This window comes from Balaenoptera acutorostrata, chromosome 16 (assembly GCF_949987535.1).
Source record: "Balaenoptera acutorostrata chromosome 16, mBalAcu1.1, whole genome shotgun sequence".
NCBI classification, from domain to species: domain Eukaryota; kingdom Metazoa; phylum Chordata; class Mammalia; order Artiodactyla; family Balaenopteridae; genus Balaenoptera; species Balaenoptera acutorostrata.
Genome location: NC_080079.1, coordinates 29,262,307 through 29,279,791, shown reverse-complemented (window position 1 = coordinate 29,279,791; position 17,485 = coordinate 29,262,307). Strand labels below are relative to the sequence as shown.

General features: G+C 44.3%; 1 protein-coding gene across 4 annotated transcripts in view; it reads left to right on the top strand.

Annotated features, from left to right (window-relative positions):
* The window catches only part of ABCC2 (ATP binding cassette subfamily C member 2), a 69,623-nt gene that overhangs the window by 50,089 nt on the left and 2,049 nt on the right, over positions 1-17,485 (top strand). The window contains exons 20-30 of one of the 4 annotated variants that reach the window (XM_057531107.1): positions 3,033-3,153; positions 3,433-3,565; positions 4,252-4,471; positions 4,621-4,775; positions 6,442-6,597; positions 8,107-8,306; positions 9,793-9,856; positions 11,500-11,601; positions 12,042-12,185; positions 13,030-13,188; positions 14,619-14,785. In XM_057531107.1, coding sequence (XP_057387090.1) covers positions 3,033-3,153; positions 3,433-3,565; positions 4,252-4,471; positions 4,621-4,775; positions 6,442-6,597; positions 8,107-8,306; positions 9,793-9,856; positions 11,500-11,601; positions 12,042-12,185; positions 13,030-13,188; positions 14,619-14,785 — 1,621 coding nt within the window. Of the gene's footprint in view, positions 1-3,032; positions 3,154-3,432; positions 3,566-4,251; positions 4,472-4,620; positions 4,776-6,441; positions 6,598-8,106; positions 8,307-9,792; positions 9,920-11,488; positions 11,602-12,041; positions 12,186-13,029; positions 13,189-14,618; positions 14,786-17,485 lie in introns of those variants that run through there. The other 3 variants (XM_028167756.2, XM_057531109.1, XR_009005678.1) reach the window with 3 other exon arrangements.

Genomic DNA, 17,485 nt, shown 5'->3' with positions numbered 1-17,485 from the left:
GGTTCTTCATAGCCATTTTTTTCTTTTTTCTTTTTTTTTTTAAGATTCCATATATATGTGTTAGCATACAGTATATGTTTTTCTCTTTCTGACTAACTTCACTCTGTATGACAGGCTCTAACTCCATCCACCTCACTACAAATAACTCAATTGCGTTTCTTTTTATGGCTGAGTAATATTCCCTTGTATATATGTGCCACATCTTCTTTATCCATTCATCCAATGATGGACACTTAGGTTGCTTCCATGTCCTGGCTATTGTAAATAGAGCTGCAATGAACATTGTGGTACATGACTCTTTTTGAATTATGGTTTTCTCAGGGTATATGCCCAGTAGTGGGATTGCTGGGTCGTATGGTAGTTCTATTTTTAATTTTTTAAGCAACCTCCATACTGTTCTCCATAGTGGTTTTATCAATTTACATTCCCACCAACAGTGCAAGAGGGTTCTCTTTTCTCTACACCCTCTCCAGCATTTATTGTTTGTAGATTTTTTGATGATGGCCATTCTGACTAGTGTGAGGTGATACCTCATTGTGGTTTTGATTTGTATTTCCCTAATGATTAGTGATGTTGAGCATTCTTTCATGTGCTTGTTGGCAATCTGTATATCTACTTTGGAGAAATGTCTATCTAGGTCTTCTTCCCATTTTTGGTTTGGGTTGTTTTTTTGATACCGAGCTGCATGAGCTGATTGTAAATTTTGGAGATTAATCCTTTGTCAGTTGCTTCGTTTGCAGATATTTTCTCCCATTCTGAGGGTTGTCTTTTGGTCTTGTTTATGGTTTCCTTTGCTGTGCAAAATGTTTTAAGTTTCATTAGGTCCCATTTGGTTATTTTTGTTTTTATTTCCATTTCTCTAGGAGGTGGGTCAAAAAGGATCTTGCTGTGATTTATGTCATAGAGTGTTCTTCCTATGTTTTCCTCTAAGAGTTTTATAGTGTCTGGCCTTACATTTAGGTCTTTAATCCATTTTGAGTTTATTTTTGTGTATGGTGTTAGAAAGTGTTCTAATTTCATTCTTTTACATGTAGCTGTCCAGTTTCCCCAGCACCACTTATTGAAGAGGCTGTCTTTTCTCCATTGTATATTCTTGCCTCCTTTATCAAAAATAAGGTGACCATATGTGTGTGGGTTTATCTCTGGGCTTTCTATCCTGTTCCATTTATCTATATTTCTGTTTTTGTGCCAGTACCATACTGTCTTGATTACTGAAAACCGGTCATTTTAAATAGTGTAACAATTCTGGAAATATGATCTCTCTCCCCTCCATCCTCAACCAGGGTTTGCTTTTGTTGTTCCTCCTGTTTAGTTTCCTGAACTAATTCTGTTAAGTCTACATTCTTTGTCTCATGTGGCCATAGAAGTCCCTGCTTGGTTAGCTTAGTGGTCAGATAATGATTGGACAGAGATTTCCTCAATTGCCTGGAACCGATACGTCACTCAGCCTTTGCTGAGAGGCTCTGTGGGGATGGGGGGTGGGGGTGGACATGTCTAACATGCCAGCAGGCAATTTATAGTTCTGCCTCAGCCTTTTTTCCCTGCTTGCACAGAGTCTGAAGGTAAGCCAGAGGTAAGAGAATAGGACATTCTCAAGTCTTTCTTGGGTTGGCATGCGTGCAACCCTACACATGTGTATGACATTCTCGATTGCCAGGAATATACTGAAGATATCAAAGCTCCCTATGGATATCTTATTCCCCAGGTTTTTTTTCCTCTTAAGTTCTTGGTCAGTTTCTTCTTTGCCCCAACTGTTATCACTGCCTCAGGCAGCTGTGATGTTAAACAACTACTGCTGATTGTTAGAGCCAACTCCAAGTCAGGTTCAGTAAAGACAAGCCCTGTGAATGGGGTTTTCCAGGGAACTGCCAGACAGGTCAAATAATGACAATTCTCCAGCAGTGAGGTTTTGAGCATGTTCTGGATCCACTCTGTTCCTTCCAGCAGCTGCTAGGCTGGTGATTTTCATGGTTACAATGATTGTGAGGCTGTTGGTTTTCTAGGCTACAGCAGATCTAAGGAGAGGGGAATAGGAATAGGGTAAATTAAACTATTACAAAACTTACTGTTCTTTCTGAGATTTAGCCACTTTTCTTAAATAAATGCTCCTGGATTGTTGCAAGCCTTTGGTTAATTTCAAAGTTATGGAAAATTTGATTTTGACAATTTTTGGCCAGTATGCTCACTGCTTTTACAGAGGTACCAATTTCTGGAGGTCATAACTCTACCATTTTCACAGACCAAGCTGTTTTACCTTTTATTTTCAGGATATGTTTTTTTGTTTGTTTGTTTTTTATTTTATTTATTTATTTAAATTTATTTATTTATTTAATTTATCTATTTTTGGCTGCATTGGGTCTTCGTTGCTGCACGAGGGCTTTCTCTAGTTGCAAGCGAGCAGGGGCTACTCTTCATTGCAGTGCACGTGCTTCTCATTGCGGTGGCCTCTCCTGCTGCAGAGCAAGGGCTCCAGGTGCGTGGGCTTCGGTAGCTGTGGCACCCAGGCTTAGTTGCTCCTCAGCATGTGGGATCCTCCCGGACCAGGGCTCGAACCCACGTCCCCCACATTGGCAGGCGGACTCCCAAACACTGTGCCACCAGGGAAGCCCCCAGGATATGTTTTTAAAAATGCTTTAAATTAATAAAATTTCTCAAATTATTTGAATTTCAAGCAGAACATTTTAAATTTACACTCACTTTTTTAGTCATTTCTGGGGATTATGACTCTTCTGTCTACTGTAACCCTTAAAAGTTCTTTCCTGCTCCAAAGGAACTTACAAGCTTCTGGGAATATTCTTCTCCTTTTTGACTGTTTCTCTTCCAGTGGAATATTAACTCACCTCCCCTTTATCCTGGTATTTTTCAATGAGATGTCCTAATAAATAGTATTTCTGGAGTAAAAGATTCCAACCTGTGTGTACATCTGGGATCTCTTACTAAGACCAACAAGATCAGAAAAGACTTCTCTTCTTGTTCATAGGGCTATGACAGCTCTATGCAGCTATCTCCCTAACCTTTGATGTGTCTCCTAGTCAATGAGGACAGTGAAGAAGATGACTATGGGCTGATGCCCAGTGTGGAGGAAATCCCTGAAGACGTGGCCTCCTTGTCCATGAAAAGAGAGAACAGTTTTCATCGAACATTTAGTCGCAGGTTGGTCATATATTCAGCTGGCAGCCCCCATCACTTCCATAGTTCCACTTGATCATTCTCTTTTTCTCTGTGGACTTTTCCTGAGTGTCCACATGGACGCTCCCAGCTCTTCTTTTGTTTCCCTGCATGGGGAGGAGGGTTGGGGTGGTGTGTTTCCCCCATGACCATCTGCTCTGAAATGCACTTTGATGTGAGCAGAGCGACTGTGACACCTGCTTGCAAGAAGACCCTCGGGATTCATCTACATGCTCAGGAAGGCTTCCCCTCTCAATCTCTCAGTTCCAGGTCCAGTAGCAGGCGTCTGAAGTCCTTAAAAGACTTGAAAACTTGGAATGTGAATATCCTGAAGGAGGAGGAAGAACCAGTGAAAGGACAAAAACTAATTAAGAAGGAATTCATACAAACTGGAAAGGTAAACACCACAGTAAAAAGTACCATTAGAGGTGATATAAGGCTTGGGATTTGAACATTTTTAAGTTTGATGACTTGAATACATATCTACAGAGGGATATGTCTTGTGTGCTTTGCCAGTCTTTAAATTTATCATTGAAATGTTAGCAGAGGCTCTGGGCTTTTTATCAAATTGTATTTCCATGAAGAATGACATGTTTCCTGTGAATATCCTCATACTACACTTCATGAGTGTTTGATTCCATTCTGATATGTGGTAAAAACAAAAATGCTTTGAGATGCAATTCTGGGAGCCACAGAACACCAATATATCAAGCTCATAGCACACAATTCAAATTAATAAAACTTAAAACCAAGCTCTTAAATTTCAAATCTTAACTTAAACATTAATAAAACAGATTCCAAGGTCTGTGGTATAGCCTTATCTGTCCCACTCTGTTTTTATATCTTTTCCTCTTAATTGCATCTAGAAGCTCATTAATAATCTGATGGTTATTTACCCTGCATTATATTTCAGCATTGATTATCATCCTGGCCCAGTTCAGAAATGTGATCACAGACTACCAAATTTTGCCACCTGCTATCCACTTTCCAAAGGACTGTACTCCCCCTATGATTGGTATTCTAGGTAACTCCTCACCAAAAGCCGCTAGGAACTCTACTAATATTGAGGTGGGGGTTTTGCAGGTGAAGTTCTCCATCTACCTGAAATACCTACAAGCAATAGGATGGTGTTCGATATTCTTCATTATCTTTGGGTTTGTGCTCTATTCCGTGTCTTTTATCGGATCGAACCTCTGGCTCAGTGCTTGGACCCGTGACTCTAAAACCTTCAATAGCACCAACTATCCAGCCTCTCAGAGGGACCTGAGAGTTGGCGTCTATGGAGCTCTGGGATTAGCACAAGGTATGTGTGACGGCTACGGCAGCCATCTCTGAGACAGTCTGTCAGGTCCACGTCCTTTGCCTGGACTCATGAAAAATTTGCTATTATGTCCTGCACAAGTCTTCAGGGATCCCTGTGCATGGTGCTGACTAAACTGGTTCCATTTCCAGGCATATTTGTGCTCATAGCAAATCTCTGGAGTGTCTATGGTTCCGTCCATGCAGCAAACATTCTTCACAAGCAGCTGCTGAACAATATCCTTCGAGTACCCATGAGTTTTTTTGACACAACACCCATTGGCCGGATAGTGAACAGGTTTGCTGGTGTAAGTATCTCAAGGGCTGTAAGACGTGTTTATATTCTGAGGATCTTTTTATTTCTGACAGGGAAAGAATTCTCATGTGCCCCTAGTCAACACTGGGCAGTTCCAGTTCTTTGGTCCACTCAGCATGCAGATATTTCTTGAACACCTTGTGTGAGGTCCTAAGGATCCTGGGGTTACAGGGATGAACAACTCTTTCCCTTTAAGTAGCTCACCATCTAATGAGGGGGACGGCCAAGGAAGTAAAGGATTATGATAGAATATAGGAAAACCAGTAACAACGATGTGTACAGTGGCATTCTCGGAGTACAAAAGAGTGACAGAGAAAAGAAACCAGCTCAACCTGGGTGACTGAGGGTGGGAAATGTCAGAAAAGGAGGGACTTAACTCTAGAAGTTAGCCAGGGAGATGGCGGGGGTAGGGGATGGGTGAGTGGCAGAAGCAGGATGTGAAGGATTACTCTGCAGAGGGAAAAACACAAGTAAAAGCACTATCACTAGTTGTGACAGTGAATAAAAGAGATAGCAGGACAACCCTTTGCTTGGTCGCTGCCTCCATCCCGAAACTCCCATCTTTGATGCTTTAAAAATAAGTAAACGAGGTCTGGATTGTGGAATCCTATGATTTTAATGGGGTTCTCCATCGACTGCAGATTCTGGGACCCTTAGCATTCATTCATTCAACATATATTGAGTACCTTCTATGAGCCAAGGACTGTACTAGGCATTGGGATGCTCAGTAAATGTTAAGATCATATAGATGGCTCTCTTCCATGGGCCAGACCGAAGTCATTGATTCTCAATGAACATAAGGTGGAAATTTCAGGAACAGAGGAAACTAGACAATTCTGAATAATATTCAACTATCACCAACAGAATTTTCAGTCTTATGTTTGTAGAAGAGGGTGCACATTTAAAAAGAATGTCTGAGGAGCTCTGAGGCCTTATTTGTTTGGTCTTGGAGCAGACACAGAAAGTCTAGCTCCCAGCCCACCGGCAGGTTCTGGGGACATGGTGACTGCTTCAAAAGTGGGCAGGCCCCCACTTGTCACCTTCCTCTGGAACAAAGATGGTTGGGTATGATGTCACTGGAGACAACTTAAATGGGCTTTCTGCTCTTAAATAAAACCTAAAAAAGTACACAATTTTGGATGGGGAGATTTCACACAGGAATTTTGCAAATGTTGCACACTCTTTTCTGCTGTTGTTATATATATATATATATATATATATATATATATATATATATAATTAATCTTCTGAAAAAGAGATCTTACTGTGAGTTACTTAGGCAACAGTCATATTTTGCTAACTGCTTTTGCATGAAAAAGGAAACTGTCATTAATTATATAGTATGTTTTGCGGAGGAGGTGGCTCAGACCATAAAGGAGAATTAGACCTAGGGTCCTCTGGAGCCGATGACTGAGCCCTTAAGAGGAGATAAAGGAGGGGGTGGAGGAAGGAAAGATGGAGAATCTGTGCCAGGTAAGGGTCAAAATTAATCTGCATAGAACTAATAGCTGGTGAGGATTTCTTTTTTTCTTTCAACCCTGGACATATAGTTATTTGCATTCTGATGTGACTGAGCAAATTCCCTGCTGGAACTGAGAAGATGTAAAATGTCACAGGAATTCATTAGCACACCAGCTCTCCTTCTTATGTGTCCCTAGGATATCTCCACGGTGGATGACACCCTCCCCACGTCTTTACGCAGCTGGGTTTTGTGCTTCCTGGGCATCACCAGCACCCTGGTCATGATCTGCCTGGCCACTCCAGTCTTCGTCATCGTCATCATCCCTCTTGGCATCATTTATGTGTCTGTTCAGGTAGGTTTGGAAATGGCTAGGTTTCCTTCCTTCTCTACTTATAAAAGCCCAAGCTCCTTCCTGAGACTCTTCTCTTGTGTTTATTGCTAGTCACTCTCCCCTCTCCAGCATCTTCGTCATTGAGCCAGATATTAACATACCAAGGAGCCCGTTGGCCACTTTCTGAAGCTGAAGTGTTAGCACTGATGGGTGGGTGGAAGTTCACGGTCAATCTCACCTTAACTGCTGCCCCGCACCCCGCAAGTCTAAGTGGGGCATAGTTATGTTTGGATCCAAGACTATTTTGAGGTTGGCTCTGGACAAAGTCTTGAAGCTCTGTAAGACCCTTCACGATGGTAAGGTAATTGGTTGCTTCTAGAAGAGTTGTGCTAAGGCTGCTTCCCTGGTTGGCTTAGGATTATCTACTTGGAGAAGTCCCTCAGCAGGAGCCCGGTCTCTTTTCACTTCAGGGCAGCTCTCCTTTCACTGGGGTGTCTGTGGGTGGCTTAGGCTCAATTCCAGTGTGTTCTTGAGGACACAGTTAGCTTAAGAGCCAAGCCTCACAGAAAAACTAGAGCAAGTGCAAGGGGCTCCACGCCCATGATAAAAACTGATGAGGGGAGGGAAGCTGTGGAGAGAATTCTTGTTCCACCATTTACCTTTGGGATGAATTGATCACCTTGAGAAAACAATTCTGAAGCCCTTCAGTCAAGGGCAGACTTGTGGCCTGTGGTAAGTTGACACCCCCTGGTGTTTGTGTTGAGTTCCTCAGGAACATCGTCATCTTTGTCAGTAACAAACCAACAAATAAGAGGCAGGATTATTTGAGGAAATGTCCAGGTATAACATTTTGAATTCTGACTCTCAAATGCCCAGTTCTTTCCTAGTTTCAACAAATCCTCTTGGAATCTAGTAGCACCACTAAGCCACCCCACTGAACCTCCCCCTTCAGCCTGTGCTATTACATCCAGTTCCAGTTCTTAGACCCTCAGCATTCCACACACCTCCAAACGATCTTTACCTTCACACACTGTCGAAGCACAATTTTGGTCACTTACCTGATTCTATTCAATTTTTATCAAAACCTTGGCATACCTTTCTTGGACCATTTACTGCCCATCTCCACTTTCCACACCCCTCGGTTCCCAGCAGCATTTATAAAATCTTTTAGAGACTGTTTTTCTAACCACTACAAAACTGTCATTTAGACAATATGTGCAGATTCTTGGGACCATACAGATTAGGCTGAAAAAATCCTTACGTGGTTTGAAAATTCCAACCTCTAGGGCTGAGGTGTGGTGTCCTTGCTTTCGTGCTCCTCTGTTCCCTCCAACCCCAGATCTTCCCATCATCCTCTTCCTCTGAGCCTCTCTCATTTCTCCTCTGGTCAGAGATGAGACCAGAGCCGCTTCTCTGTTCAGATGTGAGCTGTGGCCTCAACGTAAAGAATACTGGGTCACGGCCATGAAGGAAGAGATATAGCATATGTGATATGATTGTATGACTGAGTCTTCACTTTTTTGGGTCCAGATATTTTATGTGGCTACTTCCCGCCAGCTGAGACGACTGGACTCTGTCACCAGGTCCCCAATCTACTCTCACTTTAGTGAGACTGTGTCAGGTTTGTCTGTTATCCGCGCTTTTGAGCACCAGGAGCGATTTCTAAAGCACAATGAGATGGCGACGGACACCAACCAGAAATGTGTCTTTTCCTGGATTACCTCCAACAGGTGAGGCTGCCCCTGGATATTCACCCAAATATGTGCTTCGGGGTTCTGCACTTTTGACATTAGCTGTGGGAGGGCAGGCATGGCCAGTGTTGTGAAATTCACTCTTGCCAAACACGCCTGTCATGTGAGTAGAGAGGAGAAAGCATGAGCTTTGGAGTCAGAGACTGGGTCCCTCTGTCTGCTCTGCCATTTACCAAGCTGGGTGAATTGTCTTGACCCCTCTCAGGAAAATCTCATTTTCTTTGTTTGTACAATGGCTGGAACACAACCTACCTCACAGGTTTATTGAGGAAGTCACATGACATCTGTGAGCATTTGATAACCCAGGTACTGTTCAGGTGCTGGGTGAACTGGACATTCTGTTTGCTTCCCTGAGAATGGATGTGAGATTCTCCATAGGCAGGACACTCTTTGTAGGGTGGTGAAAGAAGCAGAGGTTGGAGGGAGGAAAGCTGGGAAATTTTAGGCAAAATCAATGATGACAAAAATGAAAAGCTCACATCCTGTGAGGTGAATCCAAAAAGGGTGAGCATTCTTGATTCCTCCAGCTTCATTAGACCCTGGCAAGAAGTCATGTGTCCTTGGGGGAGGAAGGTCTTTTTCAGGAAGTGAAAACTCTTGAGTGGCTTCTACACTGTCTTGTGGTGTGAAGGGCAGGCTAATGATGCTTAGTATTACCTGGAACATGGAGAGGTCAGAAATTTGATTGTAAAGATATGTTATATCTTAGATACTTTCCAAGAAGGAAACAGGGATAAGAGTCAATTTTCTGTTGGACCCCCATTGTAAAATATGTATCATATTTATTTGTACACATGCTAGAATTATTCAAATTTAGTTAAATACATTTTACTGGGAAAGTCAGTTTTCATAAATTACATCAATCTACATACTATTCAGTTCTCTACAAAGCCCGACATACCTCCCTGTCATCAGCTCACACCTAATTTCCCTCCACCTCCAGCTTCTTCTCTACCTTTTTAAAATCATGAAATCAGACAGGGTACATTGAACCTTCCTGTGGTGATTTCTTTCTAACCTTACATTTGGATTCTTTATGCCATTGTTTCCCATGCCTAATCAAAAGAACTCATTTGGAACATTTGTTAAAATGCAGATTCCTAAAACCCATTCCCTGAATCTCCTGGGGAAGAGTCCAGGAATTCTTTGCATGAATTTGTGTATTTTTAACAATTGCCACCAGATGATTCTTATGATTTGGCAAGTTTGGGAGACATTGAACTAAAGGATTCCCTTAGTTTAGCAAACTCTTCTAGTATCTTTTAAAATGCAATTTATTTTCTAAAATCCAATTTAAAAGACTTTAGGAACACATGGTGTAGTCAAATTGAGGCACCTCCTAAGAACGCAGCCCTACCAACTCAAGCCCTCTGAGAATGTTCTAGGAACACCTAGGTTGCTGGGTAAGGTAAGGAAGAGGACACCCCTCAGTGACACCTCTTTCTCTGGTTCTGTTGCCCTCCAGGTGGCTTGCAGTTCGTCTGGAGCTGATTGGGAACCTGATCGTCTTCTTTTCATCCTTGATGATGGTTATTTATAGAGATACCCTAAGTGGGGACACTGTGGGCTTTGTTCTGTCCAATGCACTCAGTGTGAGTCTGAAGGCTGGGAGTTTGGTTGAATTCATGCATTATTCTTAAATGGAGTCTAGGGTATACCGTGGAGTCTGTGCTCTTGATTCCTTTCTAGATCCAGAGGGACCAGGGGAGACTGAGGTTCAAACCCTGGCTCCATCTCTTACTAATTGTGTAACCCATGGACAGACTCCTTTCCCTTTCTAAGTAGGTACCAGTGTCATCTGGGAAACTGGACATAAATTTTCTTGCCCTGGGTAGTTAAGGAAGCAATCTCAGATGATTCAATCTAATAGTTTCCTGTCTCTTTGCCTGATTATAATCAAAAGAGAAAATAAATGAGTTTCTATTATAATACAGCAGTAACCAGAAAGTCTTCTGAACAAATAACTTCGATGTTTATTTTGTTAAATCACAGAATAATTGGAGTTAATTTTAATAAAGAATATAGAGTCTAATGGAACTATATAATGCATCCCCCATTTGACTAAGGGATAGATATCAGATGTTATTTCCTACCACTCAGTGACTGGCACTATGGTAAATGTTTAATGAATGATACTTATTTAATGAGTCATTTGGCCAGCTTTTGTGGACGCTTTCTGAACTAATATACTGGGGGTCTGCATAGCTACCAGCAGGCTCTATATGGTGCTATTTTCAGTTGGCGTTAATAAGGCCCAAGGTGATCATGGCAGGACACCCAAAAGGACTCTGTCATTTACCAGAATCACTGGGTTCCTTGTGCCACTGCCCTTTCATCCCCTCATTTCTAGGCTTAATAACGTAGGACAGATGGGGCAAAGAGTTGGAGAACTATTATATTGAACCAAAACAAAAGAATTCAAATATCAACAATTCATATGGTCCAGCCTCCACCAAGTGGTTACTCGTAGTCCCCAGCCTCCTGTGCCCTCCCTCTCTCCAACCACCATGTGCTCTACAGAGATTCCCTATGTGTATGTGCCAGGACTACATTTTTGCCTGAAAAAAGCTTGCATGTGAGAAGCTTGCCTCTGAGTAACCCACAGATTCCCTGGACTCTGGCCCAGATCATGACAGTCATCTTCCTAGTGGTTAGATGTTATCTCTGTGATGGCAGGAAGGCACCTGGAGTTTATTGGGGTAACAGAGGACAAGGGTCCATGTGGATGTCCCACCTTGAGGGCTGGGTTCTCAATGGAGCTGTTGTTGAGAGCAGAGAGAGGTGGCAGTTTCTTCTCCTACCCTGTGCTTTCCTTATGCTTTCCCCATTGGTAGAATGCCACCCCTAACCCCTAAGGGCTTACGGGCAGGAGACCCGCACCAACGGCCAGCCTCTCCAGCCTCAGCTTTGGCCCTAGGCCACTCCAAGCTAGTAGTGCCTTTCCTGTGAGCACCACACAGTTGAGCACTGAACTGTCCTCCCACCTTTCAATGCACCGGCCTCATTTCCTCCCCCAAGGAGGTGCGGATTGTCTCTTATACTTCTCCTTGCTCTCTTGTAGAGCCGGGCATAGTGCTGCGTGCAGAGTAGGCACTAGATTGACCTTGTGGTTTAACTGGTTGGGTTGGTTTCTGAGCCTGAGATGATCCTTAGTCTTCCAGTTTTTCTGTAGATCACACAAACCCTGAACTGGCTAGTGAGGATGACGTCAGAAATAGAGACCAACATTGTGGCTGTTGAGCGAATAAATGAGTACATAAACGTGGAAAATGAGGTAAGGAGGAATCAGAGGAAGCCAGGGACAAGGCCAAAAAAAAAAAAAAAAAGCTACCGCTTTGAGAATGCATCTTCACCTTATCTAGAGATTTCACATGGGGTCATAAAGGTTCTCTGGAAGTCTCCCTTGCTCTAACTGAAAGAACCTAATTTCTTGAAACCTAAAATAGGTAATAGTTTGGGAGAAGTCAGGTCTTGGGATGCACCAAGTTAAACAGTGGCTTCATTCTGGAGAGGCACAGAACAACCTCGTGGGATAGGGTTTCTTTAATTGAATAAGGTAGGACCCTTCTGGAAGTACCAGTCTAGTTCAGGCTATTCAATACAGATGCTCACGGGTGGCTAGCACACTGCTACCGTTCTGTGACATGAGTCCTGTGGGGACGGTTGAGCGAGTTGTCACCGTGTAAAGCACTTTTCCTCCTGTCGCCTTGCCAGGCACCATGGGTGACTGATAAGAGGCCTCCAGAAGGTTGGCCCAGCAAAGGGGAGATCCGGTTTAGCAACTACCAAGTACGGTATCGGCCTGAGCTGGATCTGGTACTGAAAGGGATCACTTGTGACATTAAGAGCACGGAGAAGGTAGGTGGAGCTGAAGAAAGGCCTGGGTGAGTCCTTGTGAACATAGAGGTGGAGAGCAGTGGACTCTGGGCTTTCATTAATCTGGTCGAAGTGAGAGGGTTGGGGCGCTTCCTCTGCCCTGGGGAGGTGTAGGGACACAGCACCACCACCAGAGGGCAGGATATCCACACAGGATCAAACAGACTTAGGGGAGGGCTGAGCAAGAGAGCCCTTACAGGCTATCTATCTCCCCGTCCGCATCCTCTCCTCCTGTGGCTGACTGGGCTCATTTCCTGTAAGTGCCAAGGCTTGTAGAGGGGGGAAGTCAGGAAGCACCGGCCTGGGGAAGGAACTGGTGGGAACAGCTGTGTGGAGGTTTGCCCCTGCAGAGACAATGGCCTAGTTCTCCTTCTGGTCTGCAAAGTCCTGGTATGGTTTTCTTGTTCTCTGAGGACTTGGGGTCTGATGCAGGGCCAAAAAAATGTCTGGGTACTGATGCTCAGGTCCAGGGCAGGGTCTGCTTCTCAGACCTGATGTCAGACCCAATCCTTCCCTTCTCCTCACTTTTAACAAGGATTTTTTAAAAAAATCTATAATTTCCGAGAATAATTGCAACAGATGTGTACATTTCCAGCAGTCAATGTAGTTCTCAGCAAGCAACAAGTTAGGAGGTAGGATGGGAAAGCCATCCTTTTCTGACATCCAGGTACTTTTTTCCCCACCAAAACCAAAATCAGTTTAACATCTTAGAGATGGAGTAGCCAGTCACTGTCTTTTTCCACCTGTGATTATGAATGTCCCAGGCTAAACTGTTGCCCTCAATAATTACATGGTGAACTAACATGCAAAGGAACTGTATTTACAGATTGGCGTGGTGGGCAGGACAGGAGCTGGGAAATCATCCCTGACAAACAGCCTTTTCAGAATCCTAGAGGCTGCAGGAGGCCAGATCACCATTGATGGGGTAGATATTGCTTCCATTGGGCTCCACGACCTCCGAGAGAAACTGACCATCATCCCCCAGGTGAGCTGTAGGATGTACTCTGTCACATGCAGCTTGTTCTACAGGAAACATGTGCACCTTCTTCTTGATGTGTGTTCATTTGGTGGCGTCATTTCTGCCATCTACCTGGGATACCTAAGCTAGTTCTCTAAGACACATTGCTTCCAGAACTTACAAAAATAAGTTTTACATTTTTTGGTAATATGCTTGTGTGACTGTCAGTATCTAACCAGTAGGTGGCAGCAACACAGCAGAAGTCAAATGGAGCAGATGATTGATTAGCATTTCTATAGCCCATCATGGTTTGCAGGACTTTTGCAATCAGCATTAGCAGTTTTGCTGCTGAAGGTTGAAACTATTAAGCTTTGTACTCCCCATTTGATATGGTTAAAAGAGAGGGGAGGGAATCTGTGGCAATTTTTGCCAGTAAGCGGAATGGTTAGTGCACCAGCAAGAAAGTCTTCCCTGCAGCTTCCTCTCCAGACCCTCCCTAACAAGGACTGCCCTGGAGGCTCTCGGGGTATGTGGGTCCTCATCAGAAACTGTCCTCTGCTTGCTGCAGCCAAGTCTCTGGGGTGGCTTTGGTCTGTCTGGTGTTTGCTCCCTTTGTTACACTCTTTTCTCCAGCCTCTCCAACAGCGTTAAGAAATTCTTCTCTTGTAACTATATGACCCCTTCCCCTGCCTGCCCCTGATCCCTCCACCTCCAAACCATGAGTTTTCATTTGGGGGTGTGGGACGTTCCTCTCATCTTTTTAAGGGATGCTAAGGCAAATTTGGAAATCCATAAATGAATTTCAGAATGAAAAACAACAACAAAACCAAGGACTTCTCTTAATGCTGTGTTTAACTCCCCGTGTTTAGCTCAGGCCTTCAGCGGGGAAATCTTGGAGAAGCTGGACCACTAACTAACCAGCTTTCCATCTCAGACCAGTCCTGCTCACTTTCTTGGCCGCAAAGAATTACCGGTTCCTTTTCTTTTTAAAAAAAAAATTTAAATATATATATGTGTATATGTATATATATATATATTAAAAGCCAGATGTTTATTTTTTTATTTATTAAAAATTTTTTTTTTATTTTTTGGCTGCATTGCTGCACGGGAGCTTTCTCTAATTGTGGTGAGTGGGGGCTACTCTTCGTTGCAGCGTGCGGGGTTCTCATTGCGGTGGCTTCTCTTGTTGCGGAGCACAGGCTCTAGGTGCGTGGGCTGCAGTAGTTGTGGCACATGAGCTCAGTAGTTGTGGCTCGCGGGCTCTAGAGTGCAGGCTCAGTAGTTGTGGCGCACGGGCTTAGTTGCTCTGCAGCATGTGGGATCTTCCCGGACCAGGGCTCGAACCCGCGTCCCCTGCATTGGCAGGCGGATTCTTAACCACTGTGCCACCAGGGAAGTTCCTACTGGTTCCTTTTCTGACGTTAGCCCCAGTAACTCCCTCGTCCCTTGACTTGCAGGATCCCATCCTGTTCTCTGGGAGCCTGAGGATGAATCTAGACCCTTTCAACAACTACTCAGACGAGGAGATTTGGAAGGCCTTGGAGCTTGCTCACCTCAAATCTTTCGTGGACGGCCTGCAAGCTGGGTTGTCCTACGAAGTGACAGAGGGCGGTGACAACCTGAGGTAATGTTTTATAACCCACTTCCCCCACAGGCTGTGGAGGAGGCGAGGGGACCACTACTTTTTAAAAAATTTTATTTATTTATTTATTTATTTATTTTTGGCTGTGTTGGGTCTTCGTTTCTGTGCGAGGGCTTTCTCTAGTTGCGGCGAGCAGGGGCCACTCTTCATCGCGGTGAGCGAGCCTCTCACCGTCGCGGCCTCTCTTGTTGCGGAGCACAGGCTCCAGATGCGCAGGCTCAGTAGTTGTGGCTCACGGGCGTAATTGCTCCGCGGCATGTGGGATCTTCCCAGACCAGGGCTCGAACCCGCGTCCCCTGCATTGGCAGGCAGATTCTCAACCGCTGCGCCACCAGGGAAGCCCGGGACCACTACTTTTGTTACTCATGCATGGTGGCGCCTGGCATCAAAGAATTTTCACTCTCCAGGTCTAATTCCTAATGCGTAAAACGAACCTGTTGTGAAGATTAAAATAGATGTGAATGTGCTTGGAAACTCTTGAAAACCTTTGTCAGTAAACATACCCTCACAGGACATTACAAACATGAGCTTGCAGATCCCACTGTTGTGCGGGTTTTCAGCTGCAGTCTGCAATCAGGCTGAAAACAATCCCCATGCCTGGCCCAGCCCCAGAGAGTCTGATGTAACTGGTATGTGGCATTGCTGGAGATGGGAGTTCTAAAGGATCCCCAGGGGTTGTTACAGGCACCTCACTTTGAGAAGCCCTGATCTAAGGAGCACGTGGAAGATGGAGATGTGCTGTCCGCAGGGTCCTTGGAACACCATAAACCAGCACAAAGACTCTTTTGGCTTCACAGTTCTTGTTACCTTTTCAAAGTGTTTCTTCATATGATGACACTTCACACTGTCAGTTAACAAGTTGGCCTGGCATTTTCCCTACAACAACCTCTTTTTTCCCTCCACACACTGATGGTCAGCTCTCAGTCAAAGCTGGTGGCTCAGGGGCGGGCCTTGCTGCAGTCCTGGTGTCTTCAGAGTGGTGGGCAGGGCAGGGACCATTAGCAGTTGGAGCTCAGAAGGGAAGGCTCAGTAGCTCAATCAATGGACCCACTGCTCTGGCTTCACCTGGGAGCTTGTTATAAATGCAGAATCTCAGGCTCTATCCTACTACTCAGAATCCGCCCTTTATCAAGAGTCCCAGGTAATTTGTGAGCACATTACAGCATGAGATGCACTGCCTAGAAGGTTGAGTCTTAAGTAGGCTGCACGCTAGAATCACTCGGGAAACTTAAAGTCCCAGTGCCCAGGCTGTACCCCAGACCGGTTGAATCAGGGCCCCAGGTGATTTCAGTGTGTAGCCCCAGGGAACACTTGTGAGCCTTGGTAGAGAACACCAGCATGTTTGTTTTCCCTCAGCGACAGATCTAGGAACTAGCAGGACTGAAGTAGGTCTTCAGGCCTATTAAAAAGGCCATTCAAACATTCAGTCAACAAACATATTGAGCACCTACTGGAAATACAGAGGAAAATGCCATAGACCCATCCATGCCCTCCTAGCACTTACAGTGTGATGGAGAAGACACACCTGGTGTGAGTAAATTCTGTGCAGTAAATGCTGCAGGTGTGCAGGGCCATGTGGGCAGGATGTGATAGGGGCCTAAGAACAGAATCACACCATCCTTCTCTGTGCATGCTGGGAGACACTTAGGTGGCATTACCAGCGCCTTGATTTCAGACCTGGTGTGGGGCTGTTGAAACCTAAAATTCTCTGATCAGAGACTGGAGATCAGTCAGCTTCGGGAGAGTCAGCAGCTGAAAAGCCATATTGATGCCTCAGCAACAGCCTGTTAACTATGAAGTCCAACTGAACCAGGCGGGAGTTGGGAAGCGTTAAGTAAATAGTTTTTCAGTGTCTCTGTTCTTACATTACAGAGAAAAACTGGAAGTTCATCTTGGGTGACTTCTCATCTCCTGCAGAAATTTTCTTACAGAGAATTACAGAACTTTAGCCACCCCCTGTTTAATACGTTCCCTAATGGCCACAGCAGGAAAGAGCAATTCCAAATTCACGAATATTTCCTCCACATCATTTCCCAAAGCTTCTTTATGTAAGTAAGAAGCCCAGCCTTCATTACTGGCTTTTAGCAATTTAAAGTGATTTGCCTTTTACAGGCATATTCGAATTCCACAAACATTGCATCTCACACCAAGACATCATGTTCATTAGATAGCAACGGTTTCTAATCAAGGGAGAAGGCCTTGAACAAATAATTAGACTTGAGACTAGAATTACACATTAAAATAACAAATGGATTTGCTAAGGCCACTAAGAAATGCCACTGGGGCATTCTCATGCAGTTTCACCCTATACTAATGGTGTCAGGTCAAATACTGCTGAAGTGGTGTACTGAGATATCACTGTAGCTAAATGCAAAGCACTATTCCGGGGCTAGAGTTTTCCAAACTTGTTAAACATGATAATCTCCTGGGGTGTATTCAAAATACAGGTTCCTAGGCTCCTCCCCATTCTGATTGAGAGCAGGGCCCAGAAATAGGAATTTTTAAATTAAGTACCCGCGGTGGGTCTTCCAATTAATTGAGAAAGTTTGGCAAACATTGCCCTTGGTAACAATAAACAGCTAGTGAAAGAGGCTAAGGCATTCTAGGGGAATTTGGAAGTGTGGGTTTTGAAAGTCTGATCTGGAACATGAAATCTGCTCCTCCAACCCCCAACCCAGGTTA